The following is a 24,268-nucleotide window of genomic DNA, read 5'->3' as shown; positions in this document are numbered from 1 at the left end:
AAAACGGCTTTTATGGATTTAACAAAAATGGAGAAGCAATTAATTAAATGGTTCTTTCATGGCCGTAAGTTATTATTTTTACACAAAAACTACTGGCTTATCATTGTCGATATTATTTTTTAACTTACATTTGTTTTCTAGAAATGAACAATAACGAAATAATTATATTTTGTTGAACAAGAGTGATAGAGAGACGCGTGAATTCTAATGAGAAAAACGGACTGGTACCTTGAGTACTTGTAGAATATGTTTTCCTAGTGACGTACAAATTTGACTGCTAAAATTGTAGCCAATCATAAAGTTAGATTCCAGCGAGATCACGTGGGCAACCAGCGTTGGTAACCCTGAACGAGCAATGAACAAGGAGGCGCTGGGATGGGCGCCATGATAAGTAGTCGTATGAGTGTTAAGCTGCAAATTTTAGATTGTATACACTTAAATAACACGTAATACTTCATTTCACTATGACGATTATATTATTTCTTGTTGATACTAGCGCGTCTATGAATCAAAGAACTTATCTTGGCGCTAGACCTACTCTTTTAGATGTAGCGAAAGATGCCGTTGAACGTTTTATCAAGGTAGGCTTAACGTAGCCCTGTGCTCCTGTAGTGTAAATTTTAGGCTTAAGAAATGGAGGTTAGGACAGCAGATACAGCTACCCCTGCGCTACCACTTGTACCAGTCGTCATTGGTGCCGGTGTTAAGGCACCACGTTGCGTACGTGTAACTTGTATAAAAATACGTTTACTTGGCATGGCGCTGTTTCTCAGCTGTGTTTTGTAAACTAGACCTTAGAAGAAAAAAGGGAGTTTATTTTAAAATTTAATTCTGCCAATTCTGATTTGTTGAGTTATATTTCTTATGATAAATTGCATTGTATGAAATTTTAAAATAATTTGTCTTGGACTCTCACTCTCAATATTACTTCAAGTTTCAACTCATTATGTAAATGAACAGGCAAAATTGATCTTTGATTTCAATCTTATGATAAATAACCAAGCGAGTTTGCTATAACAAAATATTCAGAGGGTTTATATAAATTACTGGGTAACTTGGGGAATAGTAATGTTGGTAAAAAAAAAAAAAAAACATTTCCAACTATTCAGTTTTAAGTGTAAACTTTTTTGTGAAGTAAAAGATTGTGGTGGACTGTACTTAATAGAACATTATTGACAATTGCCACTTTTATTTCTGCATGGTGCATGAAATCTTTGTGCAGTTGCAGATTAATAACTGATAAACGTGAAATAATGTAAATGAACTCTGAAAATCACTTGGTGTGAAAAGATCTGTTTAAACTGTTGCATGATTAAACTTGTTGAATGATCTCGCAAATAGAAATTGTGTAATACAATTAAAGAAGTTTCTCTTCAAGAGAATTGAGCTTACTAAACTTCTAAACGCATTCATTTTTAATATAGCTGTTGTAATTTAACCAAATTTTACTGTTTAGTAATGTACCAAACAATTTTCATGTGCCACGGGTTCTATCTCAAATATAGGAGCTTTTAATATTCAGATATATAACTATGATAATTTATGACAGTTCCGAAGTCCATTTATTTTGTTGTTGTGAAAGACTAGCAAAACTAAATTTTCTGTCATAATTACAGGAATTCCAACCAGTATGATGTGATCATACTGATTACAACATGAATCCTGAAAGTACAACAGTATGATGTATATACAAAAAAAAAGTATGATTTTTATTAATATTTGTACACTTAAAGTTGGAAATTTCAGAAACATACTCTTTGGTTTCTAATATATTCTATTAAACATTTTCTTAAATTGCCTTTTTTTTTATAGATGTATAAAAATATATTAAAAAATACCTTTGAAGAGAAAACCATTTCATAAGTTCTTCAAACATTATTTACTTATACTAAAACAGAGTATAACATTTCTTCCATTTCTAGAAAAGCATTTACTGTGAAGATTTTTATTGCACAAATCCACATTAATAATGAAAAGTGATCCAGATACACTTTGAACTCTTAAGAAATAAATGTATGTGGTAACAGAGTGAACAGAAGTTAATTACATGGAGCTTCTAATAATTACAAAATGAAATAAAGTTAGATTTTAAGGTATCTCATGAAGGTAGAGACAACACACACAAAAAAACAAAAAACTGGAGGCAGTATTGCTGAAGCAATTGTTAAATCTCCATTAAAAAAATGTTTTATTTAACCAAGACAAAGGGCTCTCAACCATACGAGCAAAGCAGTATTGCCTAGTCTCGCAAGAAAATAAGCAGCACTGACTATCAATACTGCTCTTTTTATGGCTTACCCTCAAAATGGAAAGTTGTGAGGCTTAATTGGAATATTTTTGATTGAACAGAAATGGAGAGAGGATGATTGTAATGATGTGTAGGCTATTCATTTACCCAGTCAATCACTGAAACCACTCCTATAACCAAATAAGCAACCTCAAGATAAAACTGTGACTCTTAAAAAATTAAAGTGACTTAAAAAAACAAAAACAAGCCCAATTCTGCTTATTATAATTGGACTTGGCAACACTGGAACAGAGGTGTGCGTGTATATGTGTGCAGGAATTACTGTGGAAAATCATAAATGCACGTTAATTACAATATTTTAATTTACCTTATCAAAATTAAACAACAATAGCATACGTAATGTTTTGGTGATTGCTCTGTACTGTCTGATCAAACCATGTGAGTGGTCTGTCCAAAGTTTATGGTTCAGATATTGGCATCTCTTTAACTTATAGCATGATTAGTTAGCAATCACTAAATTAAACTTAATTCCTAATATTTTGTGTTTTTCAAGGTTTGTTCTTATTCCTATTATGTACTCAAATGACATTTGTGATATACAAACAACTCTGAATTTGTAAATATGAAATGTGTGATGATCATAATTCATTATATTACAGAATTATTGTTTGGAAAAGTGGTGTGTATTTATGTATGTGTATACAAGTGATATGGCATTAAGTGTTAATTACGAAGTTATAGTAGAATAAAAAACAATTACAATATGAAATCAGTACACAGTAAGTTGAGAGCCCAAGTTAAATGTACTTTTCATAAAAGAGTTTATTAGTTTTGATTTTAGCTAGAAAGTCAATTTGCATATCTGGATTGAAAGTTTTAGGTAAAATGTAGAAGAAAACAACAATTTTAGAATCGGGTTTTGTCATTGATGTATGATAAGGTATTTCTGTAATCCCATAATTAAAAACATAATTAATTTTACAGTATATTAATATCAGAATCCTTATAGACAGTTCTTTATGTTATGCTCTTACACATGACTAAAATTGCATGTAAATGGTGTGTTCTGTAATATTTAAGGAATAACAAGATTATAGTAGTCTAATATGGTTAGTTGTAGTTCTTGTTACGTGCTTGTTAAATTTTAGTAAGAAAATAATTGCCCTTTTATGTAGTAGTTTGTAATAAGTGACTGGTTTATCACAAAAGTGAATGATCAGTGAATAAGTCTGGTAGTCTTCGTGTATAATAAATTTGAATGTATTAGGTCACAGAATTTGTTTTTAATAATTTTAAATTGGTTGCAAATGGAAAAGCAACTAAAATTTGTATTTTTAATATGATACCTTATCTCCTCTCACATAAAAGATTTTCTTGACTAGTGCTGCCCTCTATTTGTGCAATTTTTCCTTGACACCAGCCTTATTACCCACACCTGTCCTCACATGATATAGCTTCTCTGTAGCAAGCAAATGAGCATGTGACAACCCTCCAATAGGAGTGCAACACACCCTCCTAGTGCAGCCGACTCCCTCTATACTGTAGAGCACTCTCATCACTTCTCAGTTTGGCATTCCAGTGTGCAATCATGCTTGGATTTTTTTGTGTGTGTATTGTCCTGTGTAATTTCACTAAATACTACTGTACTGACAATTTGAGTTTGTTGTCTCTTTTTTTTTTTTGGCTAAAAAGTTTTATGGAAAACTTCTTTTCTTTTATTGCCACATAATGAACTCTCAATTTTGTATCACTACAATAGCTTCTGTTATGAATTCTGCCACTACTGATCCAACAACAGTTACTATTTCTGTGGGTTCGGGTTCCACACTTTCATTGGAGGAGGTCTCAGGTGAGAGTCTATCGTGTAGCCAGGTACATCTCCAGAACCATAGTTCAATCTTCCTATTCCTGCAGAATCTATTCCTAAAGAGGAAGATTTGGATAGCCTTTTTCCACCTCATGCCTTTACTGTGCCTTCCTATTCTATCCATCTTAATCTACTTCATTCTTCGTCTGCATTTTTGGACAATGATTTCTCAGATCTGTTACCTCTTGTCTCCTTCCTGTGTCTTACATTATTTAGTTCTCCCCCCTCATGCTGAACTGTTTATTACCCAATTACATTCAGGTGCAGGTATACCTTGGCTCCCACATTTGACTGATCCAATGCTTTGTCATGTCATAGGTTAGAATTTCTGTATTTAGATTCTCATACCTTAGAATCTCTAATTCAGGCATGGGACTCCAATCCTGCTACTACTCTATGATTTTTCCCAGCCCATTTCTCTCATCACCGTCTCACCCTCACTACCATCCTCAATTATCTCTCTTCCATTTACCTCCTTTCTGTAGCTATCTACCATTCCTCTTGTTAGGGTTTTGGCAGATACAAGTACCCTTCTTTTTTGTACATTGGTGCACTTCCTCAGCTTTCATACATGGCTCATTTGTTGTTGGGATCTCCTTGGCAGGATGTCCTCTTGTCACACATTCATCTGTCTGCTTCCTAGTTACATTATCTCCTGTCTGGCTCCTTTCTTGCACCAGTATATATTTGGAGATATTCCTGATACTTTAAAGTCTTGGGTGGAGGCTGTGTATTAACATTCCTCCCTTGTTTCTTGTCTTTCCCAATCCTCTTCTGCTCCTGTTCCTATGTCTCACCCTCTACCAGTGCAACCTTCCCAGGTTTCTGTGGCAAGTTATCAAATTGTCCATAGTCATATTTTCTGATGCCAGTTTCATTGGTGACTATCCCATCAGTGTACAGTTGGCCAGGTTTGCACATCTGTGGTGCCCTTCCACCATAGACAATTAGGTTATTCTAGTTCTAATAGATGGACCACATCTTTGTTTTCTGCTCCTCCTCCTTTATCCCCATGTCTCATTTCTTTCCCCCTGCTCTGGATCCACTTTCATGCCAGCCTCTCTCTCTGAGGAAGTTCAAGATATCTTGAACAAGGACACTATAGAACAAGTATTTCACCCTTCTCCAAGTTTTTATTCCTGGCTATTCATTGTTCCCAAGAAGACCAGGGATTGGCTTCCTGTTATCAATCTCTCCAACCTCAACCAGTTCCTCTTGACCTCCCATGGTTCACCATGAAGCCTTTATTTGCCCTATGAGGATTGTTATCTCCAAATCTATGAATAACCAAGGTCGATGTCTTGGATGCGTACATTCATATCACAATTTCTCCAGTATCCAGTCATTACCTTTGGTTTGTTCATGGGGCCAGTGTTTCAGTTCAGCACTCTACCCTTTTCTCTGGCATCGTTGGCATGTGTCTTCTGTCACATGGTCAGAGCCTTTGCCTGCCATAGTCACATTTAAGGTATGCGGTTTCACCATTATATGGATGACTGGCTCCTTTTAGCTTCTTCCCAACAAGCCTTTTACAACCATAACAATTTCCTCCTATAGGAGGCGACTCATGGTTTGTCAAACTGGAAAAGTCTTATCTTGCCCCCCCCCCCCCACAGTTTCTTATTCATCTGGGAGTGTGTTTCAACACCTACCTCAGCAGGACCTAGCCTTCTCTTTATTTGAGGGTAGTGGAGTTCTTATTTTCCAAAGCTAAGTCTTCTCTTCTTCCATATGAGGCTCTCTCTCTTTTGGACACCTGGTTTTCCATGGAATCCTTTGGCCCTTTGAGTTATATACATATGTTACCTTCGCTGGATACTGCACAATCAATTGAATCTCATTCAGGATTCCTTGGATTCTGCCATCTTCCTCCCTACAAGTCAACTTTGCCTGGTGACTTGACAGAGACACCTCAACAAGCGTTCCTCTACCTCCTCCCCATCCTGATTTGCATCTCTTTACATCTTACAGGATGGGGAGTGTTTTTGGATTTTTAGGAGATGGTTGATGGTCGAATCTTCTCTACACATTAACCTTTTGGAACTCCTAGATGTACGGGACCACCTGGTCATGATCCATTTGGACAATTCAACTGTTATCTCTTACATCAGTCTTCAAGGAGGCATCAAACCACAGTCACTTGGCTATCGAAAACTGGATCTTCTTTTCTTGACCCAATTTCAGCAGGACTGTCTTCTTGCTTTTCACATCCTAGGTGCTCTGAATCTTGTGGCAGATTGACCATCCCGTCTTGACAAAATTTTGCCGATGGAATGGTCTCTTGCTCCTCAAGTATTCCAGTGGTTATGCTCCCAGCTCATTGCAAAACTTTCCCTCTTTTGGTCTCCAGTTTTGCATCCTTTGGCTTTAGTGGTGGATCCTTCAGTTAGGATTCTACCAATCTTTACCTGTATGCTTATTCTCCCATCTGTCTTCTTCCCTGTGTGCCCTCTCTTATACAAACCACTCCATGTTGGATCCTTCTCATCTCCCCATTCTGGCCTGCAAAACCATGGTTTCCAGTGTTGAACCTCATTCAATCATCTCATCTCATACCTTTTCCACTTTCCTGATCTCTTCTCGAGTAATATCAGTCCTGTATTTCATCTCACTGTAACTACACTGTCTTCATGCATAGGTCTTGTCCAATCCTTTGCAAGATGATTCAGACTCTCTACATAGGTTGCCTTCCTTCTTTCTTGCTCAGTCTCCTCTTCTTTGATGTTCTACCAGCATACATGGGACATTTTCTGTCATTGGTCTTTGCACCATGGCCTCTCATCTTCCAAACCAAGTGTTCCCCACCTCTCTGATTTCTTACTTGACTTTTTGACATTGGTTTATCTGTTTCTACCATTGTGGGCTATAAAGCGACCATGTCCAATACCCTTTCATCATATTTTATCCTCTCCTGTCCTCTCCCTCCTGTTTTGCTCCTTTTTCTTTATCTGTCCACCCCACCCAGTTCCCTTACCAGATTGGAATCTCAGTGTTGTCCTACATGCCCTTACCCTTTCTTGCTTTGAATCTTTGACCTCTTGCTCTTTGTATCACCTCTCCCTCAAGATGCATTTCTTACTCTTTTTCATGTGTGGACATCGTAGATCTTGTCTCCTTGGTATTGATGTGTCCCATTTTCTTTATCACCATACCTATGTCCTCCTTTATCCAGATCGTAGTTTTTTCCAAAGACATCAGCAGCGTGTGAAAGGAACATCACCTTTACTCCTATTTCCTTCCCCTCCATCTCTCAGTAGTATTCCAAGCCTAATCTGTATCATCATTCTTATCTGGTAAGGGCTCTGTGTTGTCATGTTGCTTGCATAGCTTCCCTCCATGGTTCTTGTTCCCATCTTTTTGTACCCTAGGATTCCTCCTCTACCCATGATCTTTCTCCTGTCACCCTTACAGAATGAATTATTCTCACTCATGCTTCATTATCTGAGGATTCTTGTTGAATTTTCCATGTTCCTCCCACCAGATCTGTCATCTCACCCTTTCCCTGGCTGCCCACTTCTGTCATCCATTGGAAGAGATAGTGAAGGCTGATGTGATCTAAAATTTACACTCTTATTTCCCATTAACTGCATCATTTGACTGCCTACTCCTCATCTGTCTATGTCTTGCAACCTGTTACCATTCTCCATACCTCATTTTGACTCTTGACAGAGTAAGTTATTGCTTTTTTTTATTTCTTCCTTTACAGTGGCCCTTTCTCCTAACGTAGAACCCGCTCTGTGGCAAGTGATGCCTTTCCAGGTATACTTAAATGTAAATCTACACCATAAAGCTGTCCAGGTTTATAATGCTCACTGAAGAGATGGGGTGTTCCACAAAACTGCTGAAGGTTTTCTCACAGTATTTTGCTTCATAAATAATGCTGTATCAGTCATACCAACTCATGGACTATCATAAGTAAAGCAGTGTTAGGATCACTGCCCATTCTTCCAGTCTTAGTTGAATATACCAGGACCCTTTAAAACAGGGTTTTCATGGTCACCCATTGCACTGTCTTCCAGTGCTGCATTGTTATATGGACTCCCAATTGCATTGTTAACCCCCTTTCCCAGTGGATTATGGGAGTCCTTGCCACTAACCAGTTCCTAGCTGCTGTGGTCGTGGACTACAGAAGCTTCCTACTGAGTTTAACCAATTCCTTTCAGTCGAGAGTAGGGTGGTGGTGTTCTATTGATATAGATGGTGAGTACTCTTCTCCTACCACACACCTGAAGATAAATACCTGATGCTGCCTGTTCTTCAACTGGATAAATCCACCACATACAGTTCATCCCTCCAACTAGTTTTCCCCCATCCTACCATTCCCTGGATATTGGTTCCTGAATGGCTTGGTGTTGGATTGCTAGAGGATAAGCCAATATAAGTCCTCACACATGTAGTTGGTAGGGACCTTCCTCCTACCCCAAAATGGACAAAAAATTCCCAATGCCATTTAGTTTTGGACTGGTGTTGACCCACCATGTTTGCATTCACTTTTCCTACTGTTATTCAGGTGTCAAGTTCCCAAGTGGCCTGGTGTTGGTTGTGTACTAGGTCTGCACAAATCTGACCTGGCTGTATCATGGGAACAGAAGTTATTTTTGCCTTCTACTTCTAGGTTTTGAAATGAAGACGGTTGGGACCATTCTCTTACTGCAAACCAGAAGACAAATACCTGTTGCCATCTGGTTTTGGACTGAAGTTAATACACACTAGCCACTCTACACCATCTGGCATGTCCAATTACGGCTTGGACATGCATCTTTTCCACGTATCTTGACAATAGGCGAATAGTATACCTGGTACAGATGGAGTTCAGTCTCCCTCAAGTGTGACCCAATACATTAGGGTGTCACACTACATGAGTTCTCTTTGGGCACCTTCCAAAGAGTGCTCATCCAGGTAACTTTTGCACTGTGGGAATCAATGTAGGATTCTAGCTATTATGTGAGTAGATGAAAGGTATTGTATCATAAGGTAACATTTTCCTGCACTGAAAATGTAGTTCCAATAGATACTTACCTCTTTTCACACTTCCCACCTATACTCTCCACTTCCAGTGCATCTTTTTGCCTAATCTTGAAGTGATGAGAGTGCTCTACAATATAGAGGGAGTCAGCTGTGCTAAAAGGGTTGTTGCATGCTAATTTGTACACTACAGTGTAGCTATACCATGTAAAATCATTTGAGGATAGGCGGAAGCATCAAAGCTAGTGGTGAGCAAAAATTGTGCAAGTAGAAGGCAGCACAAGACGAGAAAGGCCATTGCGTGATCAAAGGTAAGAATCTATTGAAAATGCATTTACAGTGTAGGAAAATGTTAACTTTCAGACATTCAACTTTTCAAAATTCACCAGTTGTAATGAATAGGTAATAGAATTTAAAACACTCCTTTAAATGTCAAGTAAATTGGGACTGTATTTCCAAAGGTTCAAAGGACAGTATTAATGAAAGTAAAAATACTATTTTTATAAGAATATGATGTTCATTAGTAAAATGGCAAATGTTACGGTTTATTAAAATAAGATGTTGAGAAAGATATTGTTCTAGCAAAGAGGGACTACAAACTTTTAGCTCGAACCTTGAAATTTATGCTTATACATAAACTACAGAAAAAAAGACATTATATCTATGGGAACCTTGGAAGAAAGGAACACAGCTAATGTTGGTAACTTTTTTTATTGCATTTTTTATACATGAAGAAGAAATTCTTAAACTGGCCAATTTCTTTAAAGGTGGAAAGAAACTTACTTTACATTGTTTTTGTTGAAGAAATTAGTTTTGGTAAGCTTGAGAGTAGTGCTTCTGGGCCTGATGAAATTTATCATAAACCAATTGAAGCAGTTTCTTAAGACTATGGTTGGGCATTAACTTTTGTTTTTCAAAAACTTTTTAACAGTGGAGAAATAATCTGTTTAAAAAGGGGGTCAAGAAGGAACTCAGGAAATTTTAGAACTATATTAGCTTCTTCTGTTGGAAGCAGGGCATTTAAAATATAACATTTAATAAATTGAAACACAACATTGTTTTAAAAAGGGGGGTTTTCTTGTCTAACCAACTTTTTAGAAGATTTTGCTGGAGCTTCTATTTTTTTTTGGATAAGGTTTGATTGTTGTTGTTTACCTCGAATTTCAAGTAGCTTTTGATATGGTTTTGCACAAGTGGATAATTTAGGAATTATAGTTGTTTATAAAATGATAAAGAAAAGAGAAGTGAACAAAATATTATATGGGTGGTTAAAAACTGAATGGGTGGTGACAAATGTGCGGATCATTTAGCTGTGGAAAAAAAAGTGAAAGGGTTCTGAATAAACTTTTAATTTTAGTGTAAAAGGTTTTTATAAACTGGAAAAGACCACATTTCGAATAATGTTTTCAATTTGGTCTCCTTGCTACAAGGAGGATATCAACACACTGGAAAGATGCTGACAGACTACCAGAATGATACCTGGTTTAAGAAATTTGAACTACAAAAGAGAAGCCCAAAGATTTGGACATGTTTCCTCTGGAACATAGAAGAACTAGAGGTGACTTGTTTTAGGTGTTTACAATTGTTAGAGGCTTTTATAATCTGTCTGTTTCTAACCTGTCTGTTGTGGAATAAAAATTTTGGAAATACAAACTTGAATTTCAAGAGTAGTTAATTAAAGCTCTCAAGTAGAGGTTCATCCTTGTTCTTTAGCTGAATGATCTGTATTAAGTTATAAATGTGTGGAATGGTTTAGTTGATATTATGGTGTTTGCTGTTTTAAACTAGATATATTGTATATGGTTGTAAAGAACTACATGTAAGTAGTTTTAGTTTGGGTGCTTTGATAATCTTGATCTCATACTCAGATATGTCCTGTTCAGGTGATACCTAAATTAAAATATTTTTGTTTGCTCTTGAGTGACTGTTCTGAAAAAGAATTGTAGTAGAGGGATGGGTAAATGTATTTGTTAGAGACATGTAAAATGTAGCAATTTAGGCAATGCACATGATAGTCAAGATTACTTGATATTTCTTACCATATATGGAAAACATGTTTTATTTACATACTTTACTAGAGGGCAAACAACAATTTATGAATGACATGAAACTAAAGAAAGTTTTTTATGTTTTGGGCAATTATTTCCCCATTAATAACATCAAAGTCAATTCTAGATTTGGTTATGCCTTTAGCACTCAATTCTTTGGTTCTTAATGACTTCATTTCTTTGAATGTACTTCATCTGTGTCTTGCTGTTTGAGATTTTGGTGTGGTTTTAAGAGGCTTAGATTTTTACTTATTTGATCATTTGACCTAAATTTTTGTTTATCCACTAAGACCTATGCTTACTGACCAATTCATTAGAACACCTACACACATTTGCACAACACTCCCATTTGTTTAAATATTCAAAGATGACTGATCATGTAATGTTGCAGGTATTTACTTGAGCACTGTAAGTGCAAGACAGTGGGTAAGAATAAGGATCTCACTGACTTTCTAAGGATCACAGTAGTGAGTATCAATTTAGAAGGAGCATCATTATCAAACATACTTTTTATAATTACTTTTCTAAAGAAAGAAAAAATTTATTATCAGAGTCCATTAGAGAAAATACTGTAGTTTCTAACCATTGTTGACAAAGTGAGCAAAAAGTTGGACAAGCTTGTAAACTGTAATAGAGCTCAGACTGTACCCCAATTGACTAATTACTTCAACAGTGGTCTAAAGTTAACCCCCCCCCACCCACCACCACCACCAACCATGATATGTGAGAAATTTTACAAAACTGTCATGTGGCTGCCAACAAAACCACTTATTTCAGATGAAAGCAGGAATACTCATCTTCACTGGTGCTCAGAGAATAAAATGTGGGCAGTGAATGTCTAAGCTTGTGATCTGATGTGGTAAATCACCTTCCATTCATTTTTGTATTAACAATAAATTAAAATATGAAAAAACTACATGAGGCTAATTGATTCTTCTTATGTTGTTCTAACAGAGTAAGTTGCTGGAATTGATGTAGTAGTGTGGAATTATTTTATGGTAGGTTTTGAGTTCTCTGATTTTTTTAGTATGGCAAATAACATCAAAAGTGTGTCAAATAATATTGCCTATCATGTCCACTGCACATTTTTACATCGTCACTCTTATAATGAGGGCCCTTTCAAGATTGTAGTGTGACAATCCATTATTTCCATACTGTCCAAGATGAGTTCAGAGAACATGACAGCATCTTCAGCCATCTTTCTTGACTAGATCAATCACAGAATCCAAAGCAACAATTAAACATCTTTGGGATGAACCATAAAACTTCATTTGCCACAATCTTCTGCTGACATCTGTGAATTAATTCTCTTTGATGAATGGACTGCATTGAAACAAGATATTTTCTAGCATCTTGAGAACTTCGTGTTAATATTATAGCAGAATGTAGTTCAGCCTGATATAAAGTGGCCAGTCCATTTCATGTTTTTGTTGTCATCTGATTAATATCAATCTGACCTGGTTCTGAATGTTTTTGTTTTGTTTTATAATATTTGTACATTTATCGATATTGCTTATTCCATTCTATTAAAGCTATTTGTCTCATCACTTTACAAATTTATTTATTATCAGTTTTGAAGGGTTTGTTTGTGATATCTTATAAAGGAAGCCCTTTAGCACAGTCCATCAATTCTAACTACTCTGTTCATGATAGCTGTAGTACATTATTCCTTGTAAGAAATTCTTCATTTGATATGTAAACAGTGACAAATATTTCATGTATTATACTGCTGTTTCATCTGTCTCTGGATTATAAACTGCCCATTTGATAATTTGGAAATTTCTTGATAAGATGAGTCTTTCTTTAGTCCATGTAGTCCCGTTTTCTTTTTTTCTACCTTTTTTCATGGATTCTGCTATTTTGATTGAATGTTGTCTTTTGCTCAAGTATCTTTTTCCAGTCTGAATAAGAATATCTGTTATAGCATTGCTTTTGTTCAAAAGTTATGTGAACTAGTCTTGGCATCATTCATCAGTTGTTTATAGCTTGATGGTTTTTCATGTACCAACATATTTACTCTTTAAGTTGGCAGGTATTTTTGTAATAAGATGGAGTGGAGTTTACATTTTTAAATAATAGAAAAAAGAAACAAGGTGATAAAAGGTCAGTGAGGTCATTCTTTAACTACTTTAACAATTAACCAAACTAAATGTAGTCTTTCACATATGAAAAAAATATGATTATAATAATTAACAGCACATACACGATCTATCATCAGGCGAATTGTTACACAAAAATATTTTTTCAAAGAAAAATCTGAATCATGTCTTCTAAAACTTTACTCTTACTCGAAATATTCAAGTTTGTATTTCTAACTTTTCATGCCACTATTTCAACAGACCAGTAGGGTCTAATTTAATAGAATTTTACCAGACCACTAACTGGGATAGAAGCTTAGGGACTTGTTAGGTTACAAGTAGAATCCTTAGGCAAATAAAATTTTGTTCAAAATAAACTGTTTTTGAAGGCATGTGGAAATTTAAAAAGATATAAATTCTGTTTCCATATGACACTAGTTTGGCTTGTGGTAGTCTTTTGTTTTTTAACATGCTCTTGGAACATCCGAGTACTTTATCCTTTGTAATCTATATTACAATTTGAGCTTTCAGTCATTTAGTATTTCCTGTAGAAGAAGAATATTGCATTTTGATGTCTTTGATACACTTATATTTCAATATATGTATTCTTTCTTAACATATACTTCCTCTTACTTCCAAGTTTTGGTCTTGGTGGGAATGGTCAACTGGAAGATGAGAGAAAGCTTGTCATGTTCTAAACGTGTGTAAAAGCTCCCCAAAAAGTTATTGAATGAAATATAGCCTTGTGTTCAATAAGATTTTCATGTCTGATTATCAGTATATTATGGCAGATAATAGAGGTGAGGAGTGATATATAATAAGACTTAATTGTGCCATGATAGTGAAGATGGCTGCGGTAACAATATAAACATGATAAATTGAGTTATTCATTTTAACTCTAAAAATGTTATGCTCATAATTTTCCTAAATTTTGCCAAAACAATTTTCTCTTATAAAATAAGTTTAAATTTAAGTTCTTTCCCACCTTTTAACAAATTGTATGGTTTAGAATTCAAATGTTCTCCTTCAATAAAATAATTTTGCTTGTAAGCGTTAACCATGTTAATGTTTATCCACAATAAAGTTATTATTAAAATGTCTGAAAGTCTGAATATGTATACATGTATATAAATATACCTTGTATTTCTGCCTTTTTATTTTAGTATAGTAGTCCAAATTTATCTTTCTGTGTATATACAGCATCACATAACACATGGTGAAGAAAGTCATTAAATGATGTTGTTCTAACTTTGTTCCTTGTCATTCTTTTGAGGTCACACCTTTCCTGTCCTTTTTTTACATCACTGTAATGTTAGACATTTTACAAGAAGGTTAACAGCTAGCATCCATCAATGGTAGTTGAGATGATATTCAGGTTATGGCTTCCCCTGTGCTCCAATGGGAATGACCAGTCATGTGGGTAGTGCTGGACATTATGGATAAATCCTACTATGCCCACAAAATAAAGAATTTTGAAATGAAACAGTCTGGTAGATGATGTCAGCTTGATCAGTTTAGAAAGGAAGTTACTTAATCCAGCAGAAGTGACCGTCTTGTGTCCATAAAGCAAGCACACACACACTGTGCTTGTGAATTAATAAAGGTTTTTTTCTTGTATTTTACAATGTGTCCCGTTTCTTTATTTCATTCTTACAAACTCAGTTATTCGGAGATTCTGTACTACTTCATAATAAGTATCTTATTGAACCTCCTGGTATTAAGTAGACCTATCCAATTACTCTAAGGTAAACTAATGTTACCTAATAATGGCTGGTTACCTAAATATACCACACATGAAAGCATAAAAAAATGCCTTATTTAGTGTTTTAAACAAAAAAGGCTTTGGTAGGTCCTTTGAATCTCAATAGTAGCTTTTTTTCACTACTACAACTGTTTTTGTTTTGTTTGTTTTTTGTTAAGTTTCATATTCTTGAAAGCTTAACATTTATCATTTATTAATAACTCTTATTATCCATCCATTTACAAATAAGCTTTTAGTTAGAATGCAAAATTTTAAAGGGAACACAGTCCATTTTTTGCATATTTAACTAAAATAATATGAATTTTCCCAATTTATTTTACCCTTTTCCCATTTGTAACTTGTTAAAGTAGGCTCATCTAAAATTGGACAATTGAGACTTGTTTACTGTAAAATTTGATCTTCATACAAAATGTCGGATGTGATAATGCAATCACTAGCATCTAAATGTACATGTATGACAGTAGTGCTAACCATATCTTTCACACTTTCAAAAGTCTGAAATAAAGTTTTTTTCCCCAAATTAAATGTCTGACACCCTGAGTGAGAAATTATTTCATCACAGTTTCATGTGCTAAAAAAATTGTCATGATCAGTTCATTTAAAGTCTCTCTAATGAATAAGCTTGTTTCTATTAGCAGTGTAACTATATATATATATGTGTGTCAGAAGACCTTTGGAAAATGTTATCAAACATTTTATTTTTCTATAGACACCTTAACCCAATCAGAACCATATCTTTCATAACCATTTATTTATTTTCTAAAAATAAATGCATTTGAACATCTTATTTTTATGATTCTAGAAGATTTGATTTTCTTAAAAGCCATGCCATTATAATAATTTAACATGTGATGTGTAGCATGCCAACAGCGTACAATCTCGTGTTCTGACATTTTATTACAAATGCTTCTTGCATTTGAGTAAAAGAAACAAAGTTTGTCCTTTTCGAAAATTTATCAGAAAAGTTATGCAACTTATTATTGTCATAATTATGTGTACTGAGAACCAAGAAATAAATCACTTGGCATAATGCTTCCTGCACTGCCTGTTGAGTTTTTGTTTAACAGTCCACAACAAGATTTTTAAAGTTTCTTCATAACTGCTAACAGCCTGTGCTAGTGCAGCCCATCGTGCCAGACAGTTCATCCTGTCCTATAAAGTTACCTGTTTACATATATTCATCATTCTAGTTGTTTATTTAAGCCTCATAGAATTCTGCTTTGAACTTCCTATGTATTCCTTATGTAATAGAAAATTTTTCAAAAGATCAACTTGGTGGTATGTGTCCTTAATTCCCTCAGAAGCTCTTTGAATCTTAGCTAATAACTTCACTGATCTGCTGTTTCAAGTATCATTTTTTCTTACAACGGGGGTACAATAAAGAGTGTCTTCCTTAAATCCAGATACCAAACTGTATATTTTTAAAAACCTGAGCAAACTAAGAGTGTGCTAAATTGCATTAACCTTTTTGAGTAATAGAAATTCCTGGCTAATTGTATAATTAGTGATTGTCATAGAAAAGCTAATAGTTCATAAAATGGTTTGTGTGACATACTCTTCCTAGTGAAATTGTGTCATCTGATGATTTAGCAAGTACAGTTTTCTTGTTAATTAATCTAAAGCACTGGTAAGTAATTTTAAAATAAAATATTTGTATCACAAGATGTTTAGTAGAATAAATATTAATTCTGCCTGTCATTTCAAGTAATGATAATTTTTACACGTTAGTTTTCAGTCACCATCTAAAAGATGTGTATACACATCTATGGAACATATGTGCAGCTAGAAATATTTAAATTTAGTTTTGAATGGTGTCATCACAGGTAATTCAGTTACACCAGTTTCTTCAGCCAGCATAATTATTTGTTGACAATGACAATTAATTTTACAGGTTAATGAATCAGAATAAAGCTTGAAATCTAAGAAATAACTGGCTCTAAACAATAACATTTTTCATCTTATCATGCTAATATTTACCAGTCCATGTCCAAGGTGACCTTAAATGGTGGTTTGTTGATGAATTGGGAACTGTTTAAGGTAAAAAGGAATTTAGGTTTAATTTATGAATGTGTCACTTAAAGTTAACCATTGCTGTAGTTCACATTGACAAGTTAGTTGTTTGACTTGCATTTACTGTATATTAGCTTTATAATCATAATCATGTAGCTCACTATGACATGTTTGTTGCTTAGAAATGCATTTATTGTGTATCATCTTCATAAAGCTGAAGTATATTTTGTATGTGTCATTACCAAAATGTATCGTATCTCACCTTCAGTATTGAAAATCATTGATCTAATAATCATAAGTTCTGTTGGTTATTTTTGCTCAAGATGATATACATAATCATCAGTACAAAAGCTCTATGGTTCCTAAAACAGATATTTTATGTGCCAAGTTAAATTGTCAGTCATCACTATGATTTATTGTAAACTTAAATAAAAGGTGAATTTTTAAGAAACAAACAGAAAAATGACACTCCCCATATCTTGTATTGTACAGAGATTCATCTGAAAATTATACAGATTTAAACTATGCATGCTTAATTTTGTTATTTGTACCTTTATTAATTCTTTTGTAAGCATCCAACAAACAAGCTTGTAATAACTCCTACATACTTCACAGTAGTAATTTGTGTTTGATTTCAATAACTGCTCTTTGTTTTTTAACATAATTTCCAGAAACAAGGAACCATTTGGTTCTTCAATGCTGTTCATGAACACCCAACCTTGAAAAAGTAAAAATGTAAATCCACCCTTACTTTTCAGGAAATCATTGATTTCCTTTAAACTCCTATAAAGTTCTAGCCTCCACTACTGCCAATGGCAACTCATTCCATAAGTCATTCACCCTGTTAAAAAAATAAAACTATCTTAACTTTAGCCTAGCCCATATTTTCAAAATCTTTTGTTCTCATATAGTTTTCAAATATAAAGATGAAATGTCAGAACATATCTGTGCATTGAGTGTTAGCATTAGTGAAAGTGGGTATTGACTGGTTGTGTATCAGATCAGAACAAAAGTAAAATAGTACTAAGATCATCCTTGAGAAGTTGCACCTCCCTCATTTCTGTAGTATATTTTACTTAACTAACAGAAACATAGCTCTAACCCATTTGAGAGTTTACCAAACGAATGCCAACAAAAATAATCTATTGAAACATTGGACAAACAAATTTCTATTTAAGCATTTTATTGCTTCTGAAGTTTGAGTTCAGAATTTTCTCATGAGATCTTTACTTTTGACAGAAAATCAGCAGTAGCCAAGTCTTTGAATTCATTGGCCAACAGTTACATATCACATAACATGGGTAGAACAAGGAAGTAAAAATTTAATTTTTGCATGTTAGTTGTGCATATATACAGTTGCTATGATAGTGCAAATTTCAGAACTAATTGTGCAGTAAAGTATAATCATGTTTTTCAAATAATCAGTAATAATGCATCTGCCAAAGAAAGGGCCATAAACACAACTGGCTTTTATTCATCACTGCTCAGATGGTTTAATTACAAGGTTTGCAAATACATGTTTATCTACATAGTTTTCCACCCCAAATGTGACAAAGAAACTTGACTGGCAGAATTGTACAGTATTGTGTTTGATGGATTATATTTCAAAATATTGTTTGATGATGTTTTAGGTATCCTAATGTCTATTACACAATACTGGATTCATACACACTAAAGCTTTATTATTGTTTGTTATTCATAATTTGTGTAGCATGATGTTGATCTTGACATGACCTATGGTTGCACACAGGAATTATGATATAACTACTGTACAATGTGTGAAAATTATTTGTAAATGTTCAATTTCCATTCTTTTGATTTCATCATTGTTTTTTCCATTAGCCACAAAGGCAAAATGAAAATATTTTGCTTATGTCAATATTACAAACTAATCGCAAATGGCAAGTGTTTAATGTGAACCATGATATTAAAAAAATAATATTTTAATAATTATTAGTTTAAATATTTCTTTCAGATAAGACAGAGAGACTCAGCCAGCAGGGGAGACAGATACATGTTGCTTACGTTTGAAGAACCTCCTGTACACGTAAAGGTAAAGAAATGCTAAACAATATTGCTGTTGTAAAGTGAAAAGTATTTTGTCACATTAGATAACAGACTACACTCTACATGTATGTTGAATTGAAAACTAAATTTTCCAAATATATAGGATCTCCTTGGCCTAGCTAGTTAGCTTTTATCTAATGGAGATTTATCTAAACGCAAGACCATTGTTCCAGTTGATTGAAGTTTTCTATCGTATCCATTTGTTACATTTTAGGCAAATATAAATATTTATATTTCAGCAAAGCATTGGTACTTTTGCATAAAGTCACAGGATATATAGAACAAGAACTAAGAAAAAATTAACATTGACTTTTAATTTTACCAAGACTTAAACCTTTCTTTCATTTCTCTACCTTCTAATCCATCTACCCTCCCCCATTGTATTCTTCATTCCTGATTATCTCAGAGGTGAGTCTGTCATCACAGACAGCTTGAATGGGTAATGAAGAAAAACTTTAATATAAGTTTAACATAACAGCAAATGTACAACGTTTCGACAAGGCTTTGTCATCACCTGAAATTTGCAGTCAGCAGGTTATAGATATTCATCTTTCTAGTCATCATTAGTTCAAGAGTGGTATGTGTCATCAAGATTTTCCTTTTCTTTTGTACAACACTTATCACAAAAGTTTTCTTTCCAGGATTGCAGTGTTACCTTTCAGTTAGTTACTCTTGTTCTTTTAGTGCTTTTCTTCTGGGGCTTTGTCCCAGTCTGTAGCCCAGGTTGCTTGGTCATCAGGTTTGTTGGATATTTGACCTGGGATGTTTTATAATGTGAAGTTTCTTTGCTGCAGACATACTTATCTTTGTGATTTATGCTTGACATATTTTTTGAGTGGAAACAAGGGCTGATGCTTTCCAAGGTTTTGAATTAATTCTGAGTTTCTCACTGGTTTTTTATGGTTTAGTATCCAGATCTAGTAAACATTCAATGCCCTGAATTTCCATGTAAGTTTGTATTGTATAGTGAAAGGCTCAAAGTACAATTTCAGCTTACTCAATTGTGAGACATTTAGGTTTAAAGCTGGGTGATTAATTCATTTAATTAGTATAATCAATTACTTGTATCACAAGTAATTAAGAAATGATTAGTATCACAAAATAATCAACTAATTCAAATTAAGTGTTTCTGATTATTGATATTTTTGATTATTCCAACTATCCAACTAATTGAGATATTGTATTATGATTTTTGATTAATTCAAGGTTGTTCAACTTAATCAATTAGTTTCATGACTCCCAAAAATAATAAACTAATTGAAATTTGTGTGACCAAGGAGTGGTCTGTTAAATATCTGTGTATATCTCCCAGTCTGGATCCTAGTTGCATTATTACAGGATATGTCTGACACTGTACCAGGACTTCATGATAGCACAGCCATGGCTTCATTTTTTGCAGATGTTACAGCTACAGTCTTTAATTTAGTTCATGCTTTGTAAAGGTCTTTCTGAAAAAGACCCAGATCATCGATATTCAAAGTGAAAGCTTAATGTAGGTTAGTGCAAACAGCACCAGATTGACCCTGTCGTACCATCAACACAATGATTATGTTATTTCTTTCATTTTGTATATATTGAGGTGAAAGATTACTAGGTGGCCCTGTGCTATCTTTTGATTTTGTGGGAAACGTTCTCTTGTACACTTGTGTGAAACTTTCTTGTTTAGAATTTATTTTGCACTTGATCTGACACATGACTTGAAGTATCTCTCTTAGAAAATGTACTTTTCTCTTACTTACCTCTGCCCATCAGTGAAGTGCATGCTGTTGATGAACTAAAATTATTTTGTGGACAGCACTGTATCAGTACCTGGATAGATGTTTTATACCAAAGACTATGCCCCTGTAAAGGTCAGAGTGGGCTCTTCATTTGTGTTACAAAGCTTATCAGCAGTAATCATTCAAATCTTGATAATCTTTTATATTTTGTGGTAGCAGTGAGATGTTATACTGCATTCATGAGACCGATCTGGAGTCTTGTAACAGTGTATTAATTTTATTCAATATTAGTGACAAGTGAGTTGTTTGCTCCTTCATTTAGCACATTGAATTTGATACTTATCCTGTTGTTTTTTATCACTACTTGAACTTGGAGCTTCAAAGAATGTTCCAGACTTCACAGTACTAAACCTGTAACCTTACTGTGTCCCTGGTTGCTGCTGTTGTCTGAGTTCTTTGAAGGCCTTTGAACTGATGTATGTAAATTACAAGCTGATGTACCTGTCCTTTTTCCAGATTATGAACCTAAAAAAACATGTGGGGGGTGGATGCTAGGATAAATAACACAAAAATCCTAACTTTCACATAATTTATTTATAACATAACAGATTATTAAGGTATTTATTATTACCTCACCAAAAGTTTTATATAAGCTTTAAGAATTCAATATGTATATGCTTAAAACATGGTATACACTATGTGATGGTCAGGGTGACTTTGTAGGAAAAGGTAGTGGCAAAAGTAGTAGCGGTAGGGGTGCTTTCTGTTACCTGCTTTCAACACCCAGGTCTTAATGTCCTTCCACAGTGTTTCACATGATTAATTATTTAATGGTCACTGGCTGAAGAAGTGTGTTACAGGTGAAAATTGAAAGGTCAGGGGCCAAAGTAAGAAATGGGTATAACTCAAGAAACAGTTCTTCATATCAGCCTTATGGTGGCTGTTGGAGTAGAAACGTCAGCTCTGTAGTATGTATGTATGTAGTACTGCAGTAGTGGTGGCCATTTTTTTCATTGCATTCCTCTATAAAGAGTGCTAGCATACTCTCTAAGATATACGAGACATTTATGTGACCTCCTCCCCATCCTGTGTGTGTTGCATTATGGAAAATTTAAGTTTTTTGTGTGGTATGAGAATGTGGCGCCATCTATGAATGTAGTTAATGTTAACTTATGTCAAAAATAGTAAATGCTCAATAACATCAGTAACGGTGAGTGGAGGGGTTGTGAACCCCCATTAACATGCTTCTCGTTGCAAATTATGATCCCACAAAGTTTGTTTGAAATTGGCTCAGTGACCTAGGAGTAGTTAGATAATGGACAAACAGACAGACACAGATTTTTTGTGCTTTATACAGTGGAACCTCGAGTAAACCTATCTATATGGGTAGGGATCAAAGGACATGTCATCACATTTATAGACTTACATTCAAAGTTTTATCGAACTACTATTTTATGAAATTTTGTGAACAGTATTAACAATACTATACATTTTATTTTGCATTTCCAAACTTTATTTTCATTATACTTTGATTAGTTACCTACAACCTGGAGAATCAAGTATTATTTTACAGTAAAGAAAATAAATAAAATATAAAGCTGTACTGAAAACAAAAATGTTTGATACTTAATTATGAAGTTTTTACTTTTTATTTGTTTTCACTATTTACTATTATAAAAGTAACTAAAATAGAAAAATAGAAACTTATTAGGTAAGATAATGAAAGAAAAATAATAAAAATCTTCATGGGGTATATGCGCCAGCAGCTTCTGTGTTATGCTATTCGATATGGTAACATGAGCTGCATGTGCGCCACATGATTTTCAACTTGTGTCAGGGTATTTTTAGCCAGACACAGTTCAAAGAACAATAAAACAAAAATTAATAAATATAAATATATGTATACTGTTACATAACTTAAGCTACTTAGAATAAACATCTGTGGTTTCCTGTTGTAATTTAGATTATTTCCCAAGTTTTATGATGGTTACGAGGTCAGTCAAATCGACCAACACCATATAGAGTTAACATTCATAAGATAATATATTAAACATAAAGTTTTATTCAAAAAAACATTTGATGATTATCTAGAAGGATATAGAGATTATGCAAATGAAACTTGATAAATTTCAGATAAAGAAAGTTATTTTTAATCTTAAAATCAAAATTACTTTGCACTTTGGATAGTCAACATTCTGAAATAAACAAATTCATGAGCAAATCTTAATACTTAATTTAAAAACCTGATATTTTGTGTATGAAAGCTTTGTAATGTTTACTAATAATCTGCAACTGTTGTAAAAATAGGTACACATTATCAAAAATTATAGTACAATTACTCTCATAGTTACTTTCGTGCTTATGAGCTAGGTGGATCCCATATTTGTAGAGTTAATGGGCACCATGCCATTAAGGGCAGGCCTTTTCAGTCTCTTTCTTTTTTCTACTATTTATAACCAAAATAAATCTTGTAGTAACGGGCACCTCGATATTCCAGATTAAGGGCAGTGTCTTTAGTCTCGTTCTCTATACGGGCACACGATAAAGTGGGCAGCTAACCCTTTAGCTGCAGGCAGGTTAAAGTGCACATCATAACCTTTTAGAGAGTTATTTTCAAAATTTTATTAAATAACTTTGCTGTTACTCAAAACACTAAGTATTCAAAATCTTTGTTTTTAGAAGTATTTTTTTATTTATTCTTCTATGTTTTAATACAAATAACTAGAATTTAAGCATTTGTGAATAAAGAGTATTTATTGGTTGATGAATAAGTTTCCTGAAAGGGAAATAAGATTTTATAATTATGTGAACAAATATCTTTGAATACTTATGTGGTATACTGCTAAATTATAAACACCCCAGAAGGAGGACCAATATTCAAACACTTGCTATGTTTATTGAATCAGCTCCGAACCGTGTACTGTAATAAATGTTTTCACAGATTCAAAGTGCAATCTTATTACTCTGTGAAATTCTTATTGTAAACACTGTAGGATACATAAGCCGGATAAATTCCACATTTGAGACACTGCCATGGCTCTCGAGGGTCAGTTGCAATACAGCCAGTGTAAATGTGACAAACAATCATCTATTGAAGACTTTTTTTTACCAAGTGAACACATAACCAATGACGTAAAGAATAAGAGTATAAGTTTCTATACACGTATTTGTGCTAATGATGTAATGTGTGTGATGTACAAATGCATGGTAACTTTTTACATATACATGTATTTTTATACCTATGGAATAGAAATAAATTTAAAAAGATGTATATTTCTTTATTTTATTTATTTAGTGTTTGTACAGTATACACAAAAATGCTGCTTACTTACACCAAACAAAATGGGGGCTTTAAAATTAAGAAACTTATTGTCAATATGGAATCCAGCTTTTTGTGGCTCATTTTTGATATTAAGGGCACCTTGTTATAGAGGGTATATGGACACAGTCGGAAGGGTGCTTTCACTGTTGAGGTTTTACTGTATATATATATATATATATATAT

The 24,268-nt window shown here is 34.0% G+C and overlaps 1 protein-coding gene across 1 annotated transcript in view; it reads left to right on the top strand.

The window, feature by feature from the left end:
* Window positions 1-277: 277 nt before the first annotated feature.
* The window catches only part of LOC106463366 (integrator complex subunit 6-A-like), a 57,584-nt gene continuing 33,593 nt past the window's right edge, over window positions 278-24,268 (top strand). Inside the window, exons 1-3 of the mRNA XM_022390847.1 lie at window positions 278-581; window positions 10,534-10,638; window positions 18,954-19,031. Of these exons, the coding sequence (XP_022246555.1) occupies window positions 465-581; window positions 10,534-10,638; window positions 18,954-19,031 (300 nt within the window). The 5' untranslated portion in view covers window positions 278-464. The remainder of the gene's footprint in view (window positions 582-10,533; window positions 10,639-18,953; window positions 19,032-24,268) is intronic.

Source organism: Limulus polyphemus, unplaced genomic scaffold (genome assembly GCF_000517525.1).
Source record: "Limulus polyphemus unplaced genomic scaffold, Limulus_polyphemus-2.1.2 Scaffold1386, whole genome shotgun sequence".
Classification (NCBI taxonomy): Eukaryota; Metazoa; Arthropoda; class Merostomata; order Xiphosura; family Limulidae; genus Limulus; species Limulus polyphemus.
The sequence above is the reverse complement of the archived record's forward strand: the minus strand, read 5'-3'. Positions and strand labels throughout refer to the sequence as shown.